At 50.4% G+C, this 15,129-nt stretch overlaps 1 protein-coding gene across 5 annotated transcripts in view; it reads left to right on the plus strand.

The window, feature by feature from the left end:
- LOC147625818 (cilia- and flagella-associated protein 100-like) overlaps positions 1–15,129 on the plus strand; it is a 131,337-nt gene that overhangs the window by 52,037 nt on the left and 64,171 nt on the right. For all 5 annotated transcript variants that reach the window (XM_086817387.1, XM_086817388.1, XM_086817392.1 and 2 more), the window contains 2 exons: positions 3,176–3,268; positions 3,416–3,532. In XM_086817387.1, coding sequence (XP_086673513.1) covers positions 3,176–3,268; positions 3,416–3,532 — 210 coding nt within the window. The remainder of the gene's footprint in view (positions 1–3,175; positions 3,269–3,415; positions 3,533–15,129) is intronic.

Raw genomic sequence — 15,129 nt, forward strand, 5'->3', positions numbered from 1 at the left:
CAAAGTATACAAGAATGATCATAATGCACTCTATCCCGAATCTATGGAGGGGAGGGGTCCATGGAGGAGATCCATCATTGGGCAGGAGAGGGTGGCTAGAAGATTTGAAATAGTGAAGAGAGGTTAAGAAGAAAAGGGCTCTATCGTGTGTCGGTGACGTGTAAGGATCGCATCGATCTGGGCATGATAGACTGGTGGTGGTCGTGGTACAAGGGGCCAAGGTTGTCTCACAACTCGGAGCACTGTGGCTTGTGGTAGAGTGACCCTTATGCTCTCGGATATTGTCTTGGTCTGATGATGTGCTGGAGTTGCTGGTGGAGTAGGTATAGCATGTTGGGGCTGGAAGAAGTTGGTGATCTTGTGTCACATGTACCCATGCACTGTGGTAGATGGTGATAAACTGGCTCTTCAACACTGTGGCTCTTCAACAGTGCAAGAATCATGTGCAGAAGTAGTACCTTTAAGGATATTTTGTCGTATGCCGTGACCCCGTGACCCCTTTGTGAGCCCTAGTCCAGGACATGTCAGGCACAAGCTACGTAGGTCAGTCTCTTAGCCATAGAGGTCAGTGTCAGGTCAGTCCTCTTAACCCACTGTGGAGAATTCAGCAATTGTTCATCGTGTAGGTGCATGTAGATGTCAACCATAGCAGTAGTATGCATCATAGAAGCATTTAGTTACATGCATGTAGTGGGGCCAGCCCCAAGGCAGCCCCTAACCATGGGCTAGCCTTGCAAGGGGTAGCCAACACCCCTAGCCAACCCTTAAGGCCAAACAGCAGCCTTTAGAGCCTGGAAAGGTAGTCGGCCAGGTCCATTATGGCCTGTACACCAGTCGGCCAGGTCAGGCAGCCAGCAGACTAGCAACCCGACCTGCCCAAGCAAACCGACCAGCCCAAAAACAGGACGACCAGCATTAAAAGAAACGCTTGCATAAAAAGAAGACGAAGACAACCAGAAGCTAACGGAGCAGATAAGGCAACTCTAGATTCAACTCGAAAGAGTGCAAATGGAAACAAAACTGGCAAAATTACAGGCAACCTTGGCCCGTTAGGAGACACCTAAAGAACAAAGTTCTTGAATAAAAAAATGGTGTCGGTGGATGACTGAAAAAGAAGAGCGAGACTATGAAGCAAGACAAAAAGCTGGCAAAGAAAGCCAAATGCAAGGCCAAAGAGGAGCGATCGTGGGCGGAGCTCGAAGTAAAGGCGAACCATGAGCGACAGGCCCGAGCATACTTGAGGGACCAGTTCCAATAGACATTCCGGACTTTGGTAATTTCTTTCCACCCTTCTCAATCCTTCACAACCCCAACCATAGCCTCGACAACAGTTATCCGTGCCTCACCAAACTGCACCAAGTAGGACGGCAAGTGTGACCATTCGGTTGTGACTCAGTTTATCCACTAGTTTGTTGCCCACTTTCCACTTTCCAAGATCATATAGACCCAAGACAAAGTCCATATGGTAGCTCCACACCTCACAGGTGATGCAATCACTTGGTGGCAACATTGGTCCCGTTTGCGCACAAATTCTTACACTGACTTACCTGACTATGATTGGGTTTTGTGTTCGATCACTTTGTTGGAGTAGGTGAGCATAGGGGAACCGTTCTGGGTGAATTTGTGGAGCTCTTCTTTAAGATTTGTCATGTACTGTGGAGGTAGGAACCTGGACTTCAATAGTTGGGGAAGTCCGAGGAGGAGAAGCTCAAGCAGTTCATTCGGGGATTGGATCCAAACATTCGGTTCCCCGTTTGAAATTTTGAACCCCACACTTATGACAGGGCTTTGACTCTTGTGCAGAATCATGAGATGATGCTCAATGGAGGCAAGCCCAAGACCACTCCAGTCACCCCCAAACCTCAGCAACAACAGACGCAGACCACCCAACAGAACTAGGCGTCTAATTAGTAGGCAGGTATGCGGGTCTTCTTGTGGTATATAGACACTCACTGATATCCTGCAACCGTGGGTAGACCTCTCTCAGGAATCTGGTGTGTCTCTATGTAGAAGATGACATCTCGTCCAGTGAAAGTATCCTGGAAACCACCTACATCTGACCATAAAGAGCCATTGCAGTTCCAAACCGCCATGTCCAGATGTGGTGTCTCACAAGCCCCACGCCCCTATTTGGTATGCTTCTCTGTGATGATGACTCTCCCATCTCAGTAAACTGCCCATTTTCCCTCCTTACGGGCAGCCATAACTTTCTCCATGGAGCTTTTCCGAGGAGCCACCTGTGTGGGTGGAAGATCATTCAAGAGGTAAATGGTCTCGCCATTAAGGGGCTCCATGGTGGGAGTCATATGTAGAAGGCATATGAGTGAGAAAATTAATTAATCTTCAAAAATGGTGGGAGTCTTATGTAGAAGGCATATGAGCGAGGCTATTATGTATGATGGAACCAATGGTCGATGATGCCAAGGGAGACCAAGAGGGGTAGAAGAGAAAACCAAGCTGCTGCCCCAAGTTTTCATGAAATTCTTCCACTTGAGCTTTGCCATCAAATAACTCATTTGACAGGAATTACACTCTAATATGTTTATTTTTGCAAAAAAAAAACTCGTCTAAATAAAACAAAACACATGAGTTAGGAGTAAACGCAAAAATAAGAACTCTTAGAAAAGCACAATCATTGCTAGTGGAGCCAGTCAGGAATATGGTAGTGCCGAATACTCTTAGTTCAGAAAATGGTAGGAAAGGGTTGCTACACCCTAGATACTCATAAAAGGAAAACTTTCCACAGATTACTGCAGGAAGAGGATCGATGAAGACCCTTCCCTCAATAGAGGCATCACTCCTAGACTCTCTGATGACACTATGTGTGTCCACACTTTGGAGAGCTTTAGTGCAGGCCCACAATAAGGAGTCGGAAGTGATATTGCAATTAGAGTGATAGAGACTACATGCTCGAGTGACATGGCCTAAGACAGCCACACAGGTGCATGCAGCCATGATTTGGAGGAGACATCTTGCTAGCCCATCCCTCATTCTTAATCCAGAGACTTTCTTTGTACAAGTTCATGGTTATATATAGGTGCTGCATGATGTTGAATGTGTCTGCACTCCCCTTCTCTTTTTTGGTAATCATTGCTTCCATTCTACATAGCTAGTCATGTAAAATTGTGCTAGTACTTATGCCAAGGTGCATAAGTTTTTCTGGGAAAAATTGCAGGAACTGTCAACAATTAATGCACATCTAGCTAAAGAGATGGAATCGATCAAAGCAGCTACTGTTCTCCCAATCGAGCACTACCACAAAGAGAAAGTGAAGCATCTTCAAACCACTTTATAATAAAAAATCGTTGTAGGATTTTGGTTCATTGCTTGGAATGTCTCTTATAAGGTGTGATGTTTGTTTTGCAAGTCATCATCCATCCAGTCTTAGATTCTCAAATAGTAGAGTTCAGTGCAGGAAAACATGGCTGAGTTCATTGCAAAGAAGAGGGAGATATTCTTAGTTCAAATGAGTCTGGACAACAAAAGGGCTGAAATTCGAAAACTTGAAGAAAGGTCTTTTCAACGAGAGGAGGTAGGTTTTAGAGAAGGCAATCTTGTTTAGATATTGGATATTGTGTTCATTCATATGTACAGGTGCTCCCTTAAATGAAAGTAAAAAAAGGGGGGAAAGGGGGAAAGGAGGAGGGGGAGGGAGGGGGTGTGTGTGTGCTGGGGGGGCTGCTCCCTCCATGGTGGGCCACTCTCAAATGGAGACTAAAACTAATTGTTGCAAAAGGAGTGGGCCTAAAACACCATGCCTTCTCTTGCTTCCAAGCTGCAGGAAGGTTTTTTGCCACTTTAGGTCAGCCTCTTTGTTACCTTGGATGTTCAATGGCCCAAAGGCATATTAATGGGATTTGTTGTTATGGCCCCAAAGGTCATTTCATGGCCGACACATTATTTGAGGCTAGGCTTTTACCTAAGGATGACTGTCGATGTAAGAAAACATAGTAGCGAAAGTAGGATCAACACAAAACAGAACGTTGAATTGCAGAAAGAAGTGGAGAGTAAACAATATTACTGCTTGCAAAGGTGACTACAAACTAATGGATGTCCGCCCACCTGTGTGCTCCGGGTCCGGGTAAGGAGCTTTGATGGCGATCTAGATAGACTCTGGGGACGAACAGCCAAACTAGTTACCTAGGGACGGCATGGACACGGGTCGGTCAGGTTGGCCAACCGATGGCCATCTGAGATCGTTTGGATGCTCAAACGGACCACGCAACCTGAGAATGTGTCCTCGGTTTGCTGTCTAACACTCACTAATGCAGTCACATAGTTGGCATACCCGCATAAGCATGCATCCTACTTGGCATAGTGCCAAGTCTACATAAGCCATCTCCTAACCATCTGGCCACATTTGGCCACTATCCAGTGTCTAAACTAAGTGTGTGGGAGGGGAAATTAACACCGCACACAGGAGGTGAGCTTGTGCTGCTTTGTCCTGGCCCCGCCTGCCCCTCTGCTACCCCTGCCTCCCCTTTGCTGCCCCGCCTGCCCATCTGCTGCCCCCGCCAGCCCTTCTGCTGCCCCCGCCTACCCCTCTGCTGCCTTTGCCTGCCTTTCTTCAGCCCCCGCCAGCCCTTTTGCTGCCCCCGCCTCCCATCTGCTGCCCTCGCCTGCCCATCTGCAGTCCTCGCCTGCCCCTCTGCTGCCCCTGCCTGCCCCACTGCCTTTGCTGCTCCCGCGCTTCTGCTCCCGCCTCTACCCCCCTTCTTCTGCACCCATCTCTTTTTTAGGAGCAATTTTATCTGGATTCAAGTCGGCCGCCCACTTTTTTTGATTGGCTTTATGGCTTCTTCTGCCACAGCCAATTTGTCGTCACCCCCACTGGCCGGGAGAATCATCAATTTTTCACAAGACGAGCTCACCTCTCTTCAGCACGACATTGACCTTGAGGTCCAGACCACCCTTGTTGCGAGAGTTTATGGTTCCCACCCCTCTCATTCGCAGGCCCGTGAATGGCTTCTAGCAGCTCTCCCTTCGGAGCTGATTGTGCACTTCCAAGATACTCATTTGCTTGGTCAAGGCTTCTGCCAGGTGGACTTTAATTCTTCAGAAGCTACTTCTCAGGTTTTGGATGGCAGCCCCTTTCCTCTTGGTCCTAGGAAGATTTTCTTCTTTCAGTACCAGGTGGGCTTTGATCCATGGCGGAGGATTAGCGCCTTACCCTGGTCTCACTACGGTTCCCTGCTCTTCCTCAGTCCTATTGGAAGCTTTTAGCTTCCATAGGGGCATCCTTTGGCCAGGTTCTAGAGGTACCAATCCTTCCGAGCTCTCCCGCCTCAGCTTCCGCGGTCGTTACCGCCACTCTTGATGGTGTACCCCGGGTCCTTGTGCTTGTTCCTGATCCATCGATTACTGATGATCATGTTATGCTTCAGAGACCTAACGGATCTCATTTCCACCAGAGGATGGAGATTGCAGGCAGACCTGACCAGTGTCGGATTTGTCATCGACAGGGTCACATTGCTAGAGATTGTCCCAGATCGAGGGGCCATGCTAGGAGGCGGCGTGGTCCTGCCCATCAGAGGCCTTTTGCAGTTGCCGAGACTCCAGTTGCTCCTTTGCCATAGCAGACCACACAGCGTTGGGTTGTGGTTAGGGATGGCAGGCACCCTCAGACCCCCATACCTGCCCCTTCACCCACACCCCTTGTGGAGCACCCTAACCCCTATGCAGCTCTTGCCTCGCAGGATGTTGATCCTTCTTTGGAGGATGAGGCTTTGCAGGCACATGATCTGGATCCTTTAGAGGAGGATGCTGCATTACAATTACAGGATGATTGTACCCTTGAGGATGATGTTGCGCATTCGCATTGTCATGGTACCTCTCCAGTTCTGAGGACTAGCCCTGGCTTTTCCCAAGAGTGGGAGAGAGAGGTAAGGTTTACATCGTCAGATTTTCCCTCCCTTACCTATGCGAGCTGTACTTCCGCCTCTAAAGGGGGTCCTTCATCGACCACGAGATCTGGTCGTTCCTATTTTGAGTCCTTATGAGGATTGTCTCTTGGAACATTCAGGGTCTTGGGGGGTTTTTTTCCGCATCGGCGGAAACAAATTGTAAAAACCCAGCTTCATTGTGCAGTCACAGGTGGATCTATGGATGTATTGCTCTTGCAAGAAGATACACTAGATGCTAGCCAGTTTGGGAGATCAGGCAAGCTTCTCTCGGGACACACCTTTTGGTCACCAGCTGTTGGTACCAAGGGTGGTGTCTGTATCTCTGTTTCAGCTTTGATCTTGCCTTGCATCATTGGACATGGTGTCATTTTGCCTGCGAGAGCGCAGTGGATCCTTCTTATGCAGGGTACTCTACACGCATTGGTATTCTCAACCTCCATGCTCCTAACCATAGAGGTGAGAGGATTGCCTTTTGGAAATCTGTCACTACACTGATGCCTCTTGCCGACCATTGGATTATTGGTGGGGATTTTAACATGGTTGAGATGCCAACGGATAAAAGAGGTGGACATGAGGGCTTGGTGCATCCTCTTGAAAGAGCGTCTTGGGAGAGGTTTATACTCTCCATTCATGGCAGAGATTGTTGGCATGAGGATGACATTTTGAGGTGTCCATCCACTCTTCCTTATTCATGGTCTAACAGGAGAAGAGATGTAGGATGTATCTATGCACAGTTAGATAGATTTTATGTGGATGATTGGGTGCTTGACAGAGGTGGGTATACTTTTATTGCTACAGGCACCTCTAAATCAGATCATTGCCCAGTGGTTTTATGTATTAGAGATCCGAATTGCCATGGATCAGCATTTTCAGATGCAGAGCTATTGCGTCGTATGCTTGATATTTGGAAATCTCATGATTTCTTACATGCCTCTCAAAGCCTGGCCTCTGCTCTTTGTGATATTAATGACTTTTATCACACATGTGCCCTGTCTAAGAGGCAAGATGCCTCGGATTTAGAAAGCGCTATTAGACGTAGATTGGCTGCCTTGCAGAAAGAGCACGAGAAACATCCTCATGCTCAATGGGTTGCAGATTCTTTATGTATTGTTAGGGTAGAACTTCATCACTCTCTTGAGCAGCGCACGGAGTACCGTTTCCATGCCCAGGAATCCATTGTCCACAGAGGCTGATATCAGGGCACCATTTTCCCCTCTTATTGCAGCCATTGTCAGAGCATGGAGAAGCATGAGATCTTTTTTGCGACAAAGGCTTCCTAGGTCTTTGGATGAGGCTGACTGACAACCTATTATGTGGAACAAGCTCATTAGGGATAAGGCTGGTCGGCCACTTGGTGCATCTCGTTATATGCAATGGTCAGGATAGGAGAGACGTGCATACACAGTTCTTGCTTGGAAGACCTTTAAGAGTCTTCCGAAGGATCGGAGAGCTGCATCCATTCTGGAGCTTAGGGGCTTTCGCATTCGTATTGATCAGATTGATGCAGCTATTCCACACGAGTGGCTTTCTGGGACCTTTCACGGAGATTATCATTTGAGTTGGTTGGGAGTTTTTTTCGAGAATAGGCATACCTCTGTAGGTCATTGCTTTCCCGGGCCAGGAGGCTACAGATTGCATCATTTACTCTATCATGCTTGGAGGGAGATTGAGGAGATGTAGTATGGAGGAGATCATCCTAGATACTAGGCTTAGTCTAGTGAGGATTGTTGGTCGTTCGGGGAAGCATTGGTTCATTGACCCTTCTCCTCAGATAGTGACTCATGGCTCTTGGTGTTTGTGGTTATATGGTGGCAGTCCTAGCAGATATCTTCAGTGGGATCCAGGAGAGTGGGAGTGGATTGATGTCTTCGATCTTTTGAAAAGCCTTTCTTTTTTCAGTTTCACTGTCCGGAATGCCAGGCTTCTCCTCACTCGACATATGCATAGGATCCCTACTCTTAGGCCTCATTGGGAGAGCTATGATATTTCTCCAGTGACACAGCGCAGATATTGGCATAGACTTTCGCACTCATACAGAAGGACCCAGATCTCTCATTTCTTCTGGTTATTCTTACATGGTGGTCTCCCCACCAATTAGTGGAGATTGGTTTTCGGTGTAGCACCTTCCTGTCCTAGGTGTGCAGCAGATTCTGAGACTCTACAACATTGTTTATGGAGATGCAGCACTGCACAACAGATTTGGGGGTCTATAGCCCAACTTATGGGCAAATTGAGTGGCCAAGCCATGCATGTGACTTGGGGGGCAGTTGCTTGGCTCTCCCAGTCCGGTCTGCAGCTTTTTTATGAGGGCAGTGGTACAAATTCTGCTATTTTCATTCGTAGAGGTATTGCCAGCATGGTTTATCGCAGGATGTTCCTCACTCTGATTATACACCCCCCAGACAGAGGATTAACACCAGTTGGGAGATTGTTGCCAGTATTACAGCATGGCAGATCTGGAGAGATAAATCACGGAGCCTATTGAGGGTGTCCAGATTTTTTGGTCTCAGTGCATTAGTACTATATGGGGTGATATCATCCATACTCTGATGGGCCCACTCATTCTGCGCAGGCAAAGCGCGTGATATTTATGCGGAAGTGAGACCATGGCATCTTCTTTTCCTCTAGTACCACAGGTTTTACATGGCATCATGATGCTCCTCAGTGGTTGAAATCACCTTACATATTGGGGTGATTCTATTCTTTTCCGGCTTATAGCTGTGATTGTTGTATGTTTTTCTCATACTTAATAGAAGTCTCTTTCTAAAAAAAAAAAAAAACTTAGTGTGTGGATGCTCACCACAACGGCTACTTCTCATATAGGGGACCTCTTACAAAATAGAGCATATCCATCACACTTGTAGTAACAACACAAGGGTGGAGCATTGAGTAAATTCTTTTCCAACACCTCTTGCCACTATTCAAACTTGCCAAAATCTTCAGCCTTATCCTGAAGGAAATACAACCTCTTCTTCCTACTGTAATCCTCGACTAATAGGATAAGGTTAGAAGATCCCCCCAATGTCAGTAGTAGACATCTTACTACAGGGTCAACATGTACCAGCACTAGAGGAGTCTTTGCCCTATTGCTCCTCTCCTTTGGAAATGCCTCGCATTGTTGCTTGCCCATCATGCAACCTCACATGGTTCGTGCATGTCTGAAAATGCAGGCAAATTAGCTACCATTTCCTTTTTCTGCATCTCCTTCAGCACTACAAATCCGATGTGACTAAATTGCTCGTGCAAAAGCTTGCTCGTGTTCTTATCTCCAGTTGCTGTAAGGACACTCAGCTCATACAAGTTATTGCGCCTTACTCCTTTGCCGATAACTTGCCAGTAGCACCTAGGGGTTGCCCTCCCCGCCTTGATAGTGATCGGGCCGAACGTGGAGTCGGGACCGAAAACGGTGGAAAAACGGCCGACCGGCAGACCGGCGAGCCATGCCGTGCCGACGGGCCGAGATGCGGCTGGGGGCCGGCGGATCATGGATGGAAGGCAAGACCCGAGACGAGGCCGAGGGAGCCGAGCCGGGCACGTACGCAAGTGATCGGTGAGACACGCAAGGAAAACGCGCGTGACGCGCTCGACGGGCCGATGGAGCCGTTTCATGAAGCATGGACTGTGGAAGGCCGCGTGCAGCAAAGGCGTCACGGGACCGTTTCCGCCGGTCTCGTGACACTAGGTGCAAAGTCCCTCCACTTAGTCCTGCTTAGGCCCCCATGACACCATGATGACCTTCGCATTAGCTTCGTTTCCTGACTCTGCACCATCACCTTGAACTTTGCGTTCAGAATGTGTCTTGCCGTACTGCGAAGAACCAGTCTTCTTAGACGTCATCCCAACAAGCTCTGCTTGGACGGCTAGGTCCCAAGTTTTACTTGCTTGAACTTCGTTTCAAGCCGTACCTTTAGTTTTGCACCCACTTTGCCCTTTGGCTAGATTTGAGTGCTTTCCACATCCAAGTTGCCTTCGAACTTCAGTGAGCCAGCTGCCCCTCTGCCCCACCCAACTGCATGCACACTGCTACTTGCACATCCAGCTGTTTCCATTTTGTGGTAACCTGGGAAGCCAAACGTCTCGGGTCCACTTGCCCAATTCCAGTTGTACAAGTTCACGCCCTCACCCAGAGTGCTATGTGCCCGGTACTACGGTTCCATGTCGTGTGCTTGAGTGCTTGCAAGTAGTCACCTTCATCAAACTTGCTTTCCAAAGCCCTTCAACTCATGAGCTGTACAACTCAAGTCCACGTGTTGGAGTCCAGCTATACCCGTTTGCTCCTTCATACAGAGTGCTATCTGCCCGGCACCACGGTCCTTAGGCTGCAATCGAGAGCTCCCAAGTAGTCCCCTTCTTCAAACCTGTTTTCCCAAGTCACACAACTATGTGCCTCTGCAGCCCTTGATGACTTGATATGGCACATTCCCGCTCAAAGAAACTTCGCCCTTCCCGGATTGCTCCACTTCGGGCCGTCATGAGCCCCAAAGCGCTTGTGGCACCTTAGAACCCACGGGAGAAGTCGGTGGTGAAACTGACGTGCGACACTTGACGGCGCGCACGGTGACCTTGTGCTCCGCTTGACGGCCAGCACGGCCACTTCCTTGGACCACTGTAAGGCTCGCTTCTCTTTATTGGTGTCAAAGAACACGAGGCTCTTGGTGCCGTCGCGGACTTACCCTCACCCGGGTTCGGTTTTATTAGTGCTGCTTTACTCGGGCAGCGCGTGCACCACTTCGGGCTACACCGCCACATGGGGACCCTTCTTGGTCTGGAGTTGCTTCGGTTGCCCAGGGCTCTTGGTGCTGTCGCGCGGCCTTACCCTCACCCAGGCGAGTCTTCGGTGTTGCGGGTGACGCGTGCACCTCGGCGGGCTACACGGCCACAAGGGGGACCACTCTCGGTGCGGAAGCCCAGGGCTCTTGGTGCCTCTTCTTAGGACTTACCCTCACCTAGGCGAGTCTTCGGTGTTGCCGAATGGGTCTGGTGGTGCCTTCTTTGGCCTTAACCCTCACCCGCATGCCCGATGTGTGCCACCATCATTACATATTCCGGGTTGGTTACCGTACCGTAGCTCGGTGGTCTTTGTGAAGGTTGATTGCTTGGCTCTTGAAAACCTGAAAGGGATGTTGACACCTTCTGTCTCACCCTGATTGGCATTGCGAAGGAGTGCGAGCTCGGCTTTGCTGGCTCGCCCGAGTTGATCCTGGGTTGATCTGAAAAAGGCTTCAGCTCCGCCGGCCTAGGCCGTGTTCTGCACTGCGAAGGAGTGCGGGCTCCCGCTTTGATGCGTTCACCCTTTGGCTTGATCCTTTGTGATCTGAAGAGGGAATCGGTACCTTCAGCCTATCGCTTGCTCTGCACTGTGGAGAAGTTGGGGCTTCTGCTTTGCTGCATCTGCCCAAGACGTAATCCTTGTTGATCAGGAAGGGCGTCGGCTCCTCCGGCCTAGCCCGTTTGCATCCGTGATGAGAGGGGAGTGGCTCCATTGCCACAAGGCACACTATGGCCTTAGTGGACGCCTTTGCCGCTTGCATGTTTCCCCAAAAGATTGGCTCGGCGGCTTGCATTCTGCTCTGACTTCTGGGCACCACACCAACACGACTTCCCATTCCGCCGCATTAAGTTTTTTAGCATTAGCAAACCCGGTCCCATTCCCGGCGCTGTCTCTGCATACGTGGCCCCTTTGTTCTCTTCCTTTGCTTGACATTTGAGTGGCTACCAGCTCGCGGTCCCCATCTGAGGCGCTGCCGGTCCATGAGGTGCCACCCTGACTTGTTGCCTGCCTCGCCGTTTTCTTCAAAGCATCACCTTTCCTTGGTGGTAACTCTGAAAGATCCCAAAGCCCGCTACTCTTCTTTTTGGAAGTGCTAACAGCCCCACAAGGATCTAGTTGCATGCTTCTCTGCTCAGCTCATCTGCCAACATCCTTTGCTGGACTTGCACCCGGGACCTCTCCTCGGAACGCAACTGTCCACTGGCCTCCACGCATGTCGGCCAACTTAGGAATTTCTTCGAATGGACCGCGCGGTTGCGATTCCCTCGGAAAACTGATCATTTTTCATATCTAGCACATCCCGAAATTCCATCGTTCGGGCCCTTGTCGGGAGCTGCGTTGTTTCGGGAGGCCTCGCGTCCGTAGCTCGGGGTCCCGGCAGCTTCGGCCGACCACGCCAACGTTTGCCTTGCATCCCAGTGCTCGAGATAGGTAATGGTCACCACGGGCAAATTCCTTCGTCTTGAGGCTCAAATCTCAGTCGGCAACTTTTGTGCGGTTTTCGGCTTGTGGCCGTCACTTGGACTCAACCCAACTTGCCGTTTTTGCCGTTTTTGACGTTTTTGCCGTTTTTTGCCGTTCTTTCCATCTTGGCATCACACGCCTCCCATAGGCTTCCAAAATGCACTTTTCTCTGATACCAAGTGTCAGGAGACCGGCGGAAACGGTCCCGCGACTCCTTTGCCGCACGCGGCCTTCCACAATCCATGCTTCATGAAACGGCTCCATCGGCCTGTCAAGCGCGTCTCGCGCATTTTCCCTGCGGGTCTCACCGATCACTTGCGTTCGTGCCCAGCTCGGCTCCCTCGGCCTTGTCTCGGGTCTTGCCTTCCATCCATGATCCGCTGGCCTGGCCGCGTCTCGCGGCCCGTCGGCGCGGCACAGTCTGCTGGTCAGCCGTTTTTCCACCGTTTTCGGTCCCGACTCCATGTTCGCCCCGATCACCCTCAAGGCGGGGAGGGCAACCCCCGGGGCACTTGGCACCCACGGAACCTCCCCCCGCACCCGGGAAGGCCTAACGAGCCTACCCGGTGCGTGAGTGCGTTCCTAAGGTTCCTACCATGGGTCTGTGCTTTGCCTCTCCTTGCACCTCCTCCTCATATAGAGGCAAACTATTCGGGGCGGGCTAGCATACCCTCAATGCACCATGTTCCTTCGGATCGAAATCCCACCTCACATAAGTGTCACGAGACCCGCGGAAACGGTTATACCCTAAGGCACCATGTCCCTTCGGATAGAAATCCCACCTCACATACACTCCCCCTTTATAGAATTGACGCCCTCGTCAATTACTTTTGAAACCAGAGGTTGAGTGCATGTGCCTCATAGAATGCTCTATGTGTCTAGTGATAGATACTAAATACGTGCGGGAGGTCTTTACCCTGCTTTATAGCCATCAGCAAGGTCAGTGTCTAACCCGTTACAAATGAAAAACGGTGCATATTTTTGTATTTTCTCTTTTTCATCTAAAGGGCCCGGTTTTCAAGCCCCTGCTTGAGAGTCCCCCAATCCCCACAAAACTGGTGATTGGCGAGGTGATTGCGTAGTCTCGCCGTGGCTCCTGTCTGAGCTGTGTAAGAGTGATTACTTGAGGCAATGTTGCCCGGAATGCACAAGCCTTCAAGGAAGTCGAGACTTGTCTGCCGAGTTGACACCAACTTGGTTGCAACATCTTCACTTCAAATCTGACTTCACATTCCTCTTTGTTGGAGCGTTGTCTTGAGCCTTGTTGCTCGCTGATGCCCCTTGAGCTCTTTGTGCAAAATCTTTTATGGACAAGAGTTGCCCACCTCACTGACTCCAGCTTGGTTTTCCCTATCTTGTGCCACTTCCGACTTTGCACCGGGTTGTCATGGACCTTGATGCCCTGCTTCAACCTGTTTGGTACATAAGTGCATTGATTCTCTGTGACAAAGTGCCTTTGGCCCCCACCTGACACCAAGTGAAAACCACCGCGAACCTTTGGCATTCAAACCTTTGCATTTCTTCGGCTTTGGTTCAACTGACTTGAGTGCTCTAGCTTGCCTTGACACCAAGACTTGCTTTGCCATGCTCCAGCCAAACTATTCCGAAACCTGTTCAGGCAGTCTTCACCTTTACACCAAAATCTGCTTGTTCCTGTTCACCAAGGCGCAAAGTCCCTCCACTTAGTCCTGCTTTGGCCCCCATGACACCATGATGACCTTCACATTAGCTTCGTTTCCTGGCTGTGCACCATCACCTTGAACCTTTGCGTTCAGAATGTGTCTTGCCGTACTGCGAAGAACCACTCTTCTTAGACGTCATCCCAACAAGCTCTGCTTGGACGGCTAGGTCCCAAGTTTTATCTGCCTTGAACTTCGTCTCAGGCCGTACCTTCAGTTTTGCACCCACTTTGTCCCTTGGCTAGATTTGAGTTTTTTCCACATCCAAGTTGCCCTTCGAACTTCAGTGAGCCAGCTGCCACTCTGCCCCACCCAACTGCATGCACACTACCACTTGCACATCCAGCTGTTTCCATTTTCTGGTAACCTGGGGAGCCAAACGACTCGGGTCCACTTGCCCAATTCCAGTTGTACAAGTTCACGCCCTCACCCAGAGTGCTATGTGCCCGGCACTACGGTTCCATGTCCTGTGCTTGAGCGCTTGCAAGTAGTCACCTTCATCAAACTTGCTTTCCAAAGCCCTTCAACTCATGAGCCGTACAACTCAAGTGCACGTGTTGGAGTCCAGCTATACCCGTTTGCTCCTTCATACAGAGTGCTATCTGCCCGGCACCACAGTCCTTAGGCTGCAATCGAGAGCTCCCAAGTAGTCCCCTTCTTCAAACCTGTTTTCCCAAGTCACACAACTCGGTGCCTCTGCAGCCCTTGATGACTTGATTTGGCACGTTCCCGCTCAAAGAAACTTCGCCCTCCCCGGATTGCTACAGTTCGGGCCGTCATGAGCCCCAAAGCGCTTGTGGCACCTTAGAACCCACGGGAGAAGTCGGTGGTGAAAGTGACGTGCGCCGCATGACGGCCCGCACGGTGACCTTGTGCACCGCTTGACGGTCAGCACTGCCACTTCCTTGGACCATTGCAAGGTCTTTATTGGTGTCAAAGAACCCGAGGCTCTTGGTGCCGTCGCGGACTTACCCTCACCGAGGTTCGGTTTTATTGGTACTGCTTTATTCGGGCAGCGCGTGCACCACTTCGGGCTACACCGCCACATAGGGACCCTTCTTAGTCCGGCTTGCTTCGGTTGCCCTGGGCTCTTGGTGCCGTCGTGCGGCCTTACCCTCACCCAGGCAAGTCTTCGGTGTTGCGGGTGCACCTCGGCGGGCTACACGGCCACAAGGGGGACCACTCTCGGTCTGGGAGCCCAGGGCTCTTGGTGCCTCTTCCTAGGACTTACCCTCACCCAGGCGGAGACTTCGGTGTTGCCGTTGGGGTCATGGGTCTGTTGGTGCCTTCTGTGGCCTTACCCTCACCCAGG

This window comes from Cibotium barometz, chromosome 23, assembly GCF_041138505.1.
Source record: "Cibotium barometz isolate CiBa-2024 chromosome 23, ASM4113850v1, whole genome shotgun sequence".
NCBI lineage: Eukaryota > Viridiplantae > Streptophyta > Polypodiopsida > Cyatheales > Cibotiaceae > Cibotium > Cibotium barometz.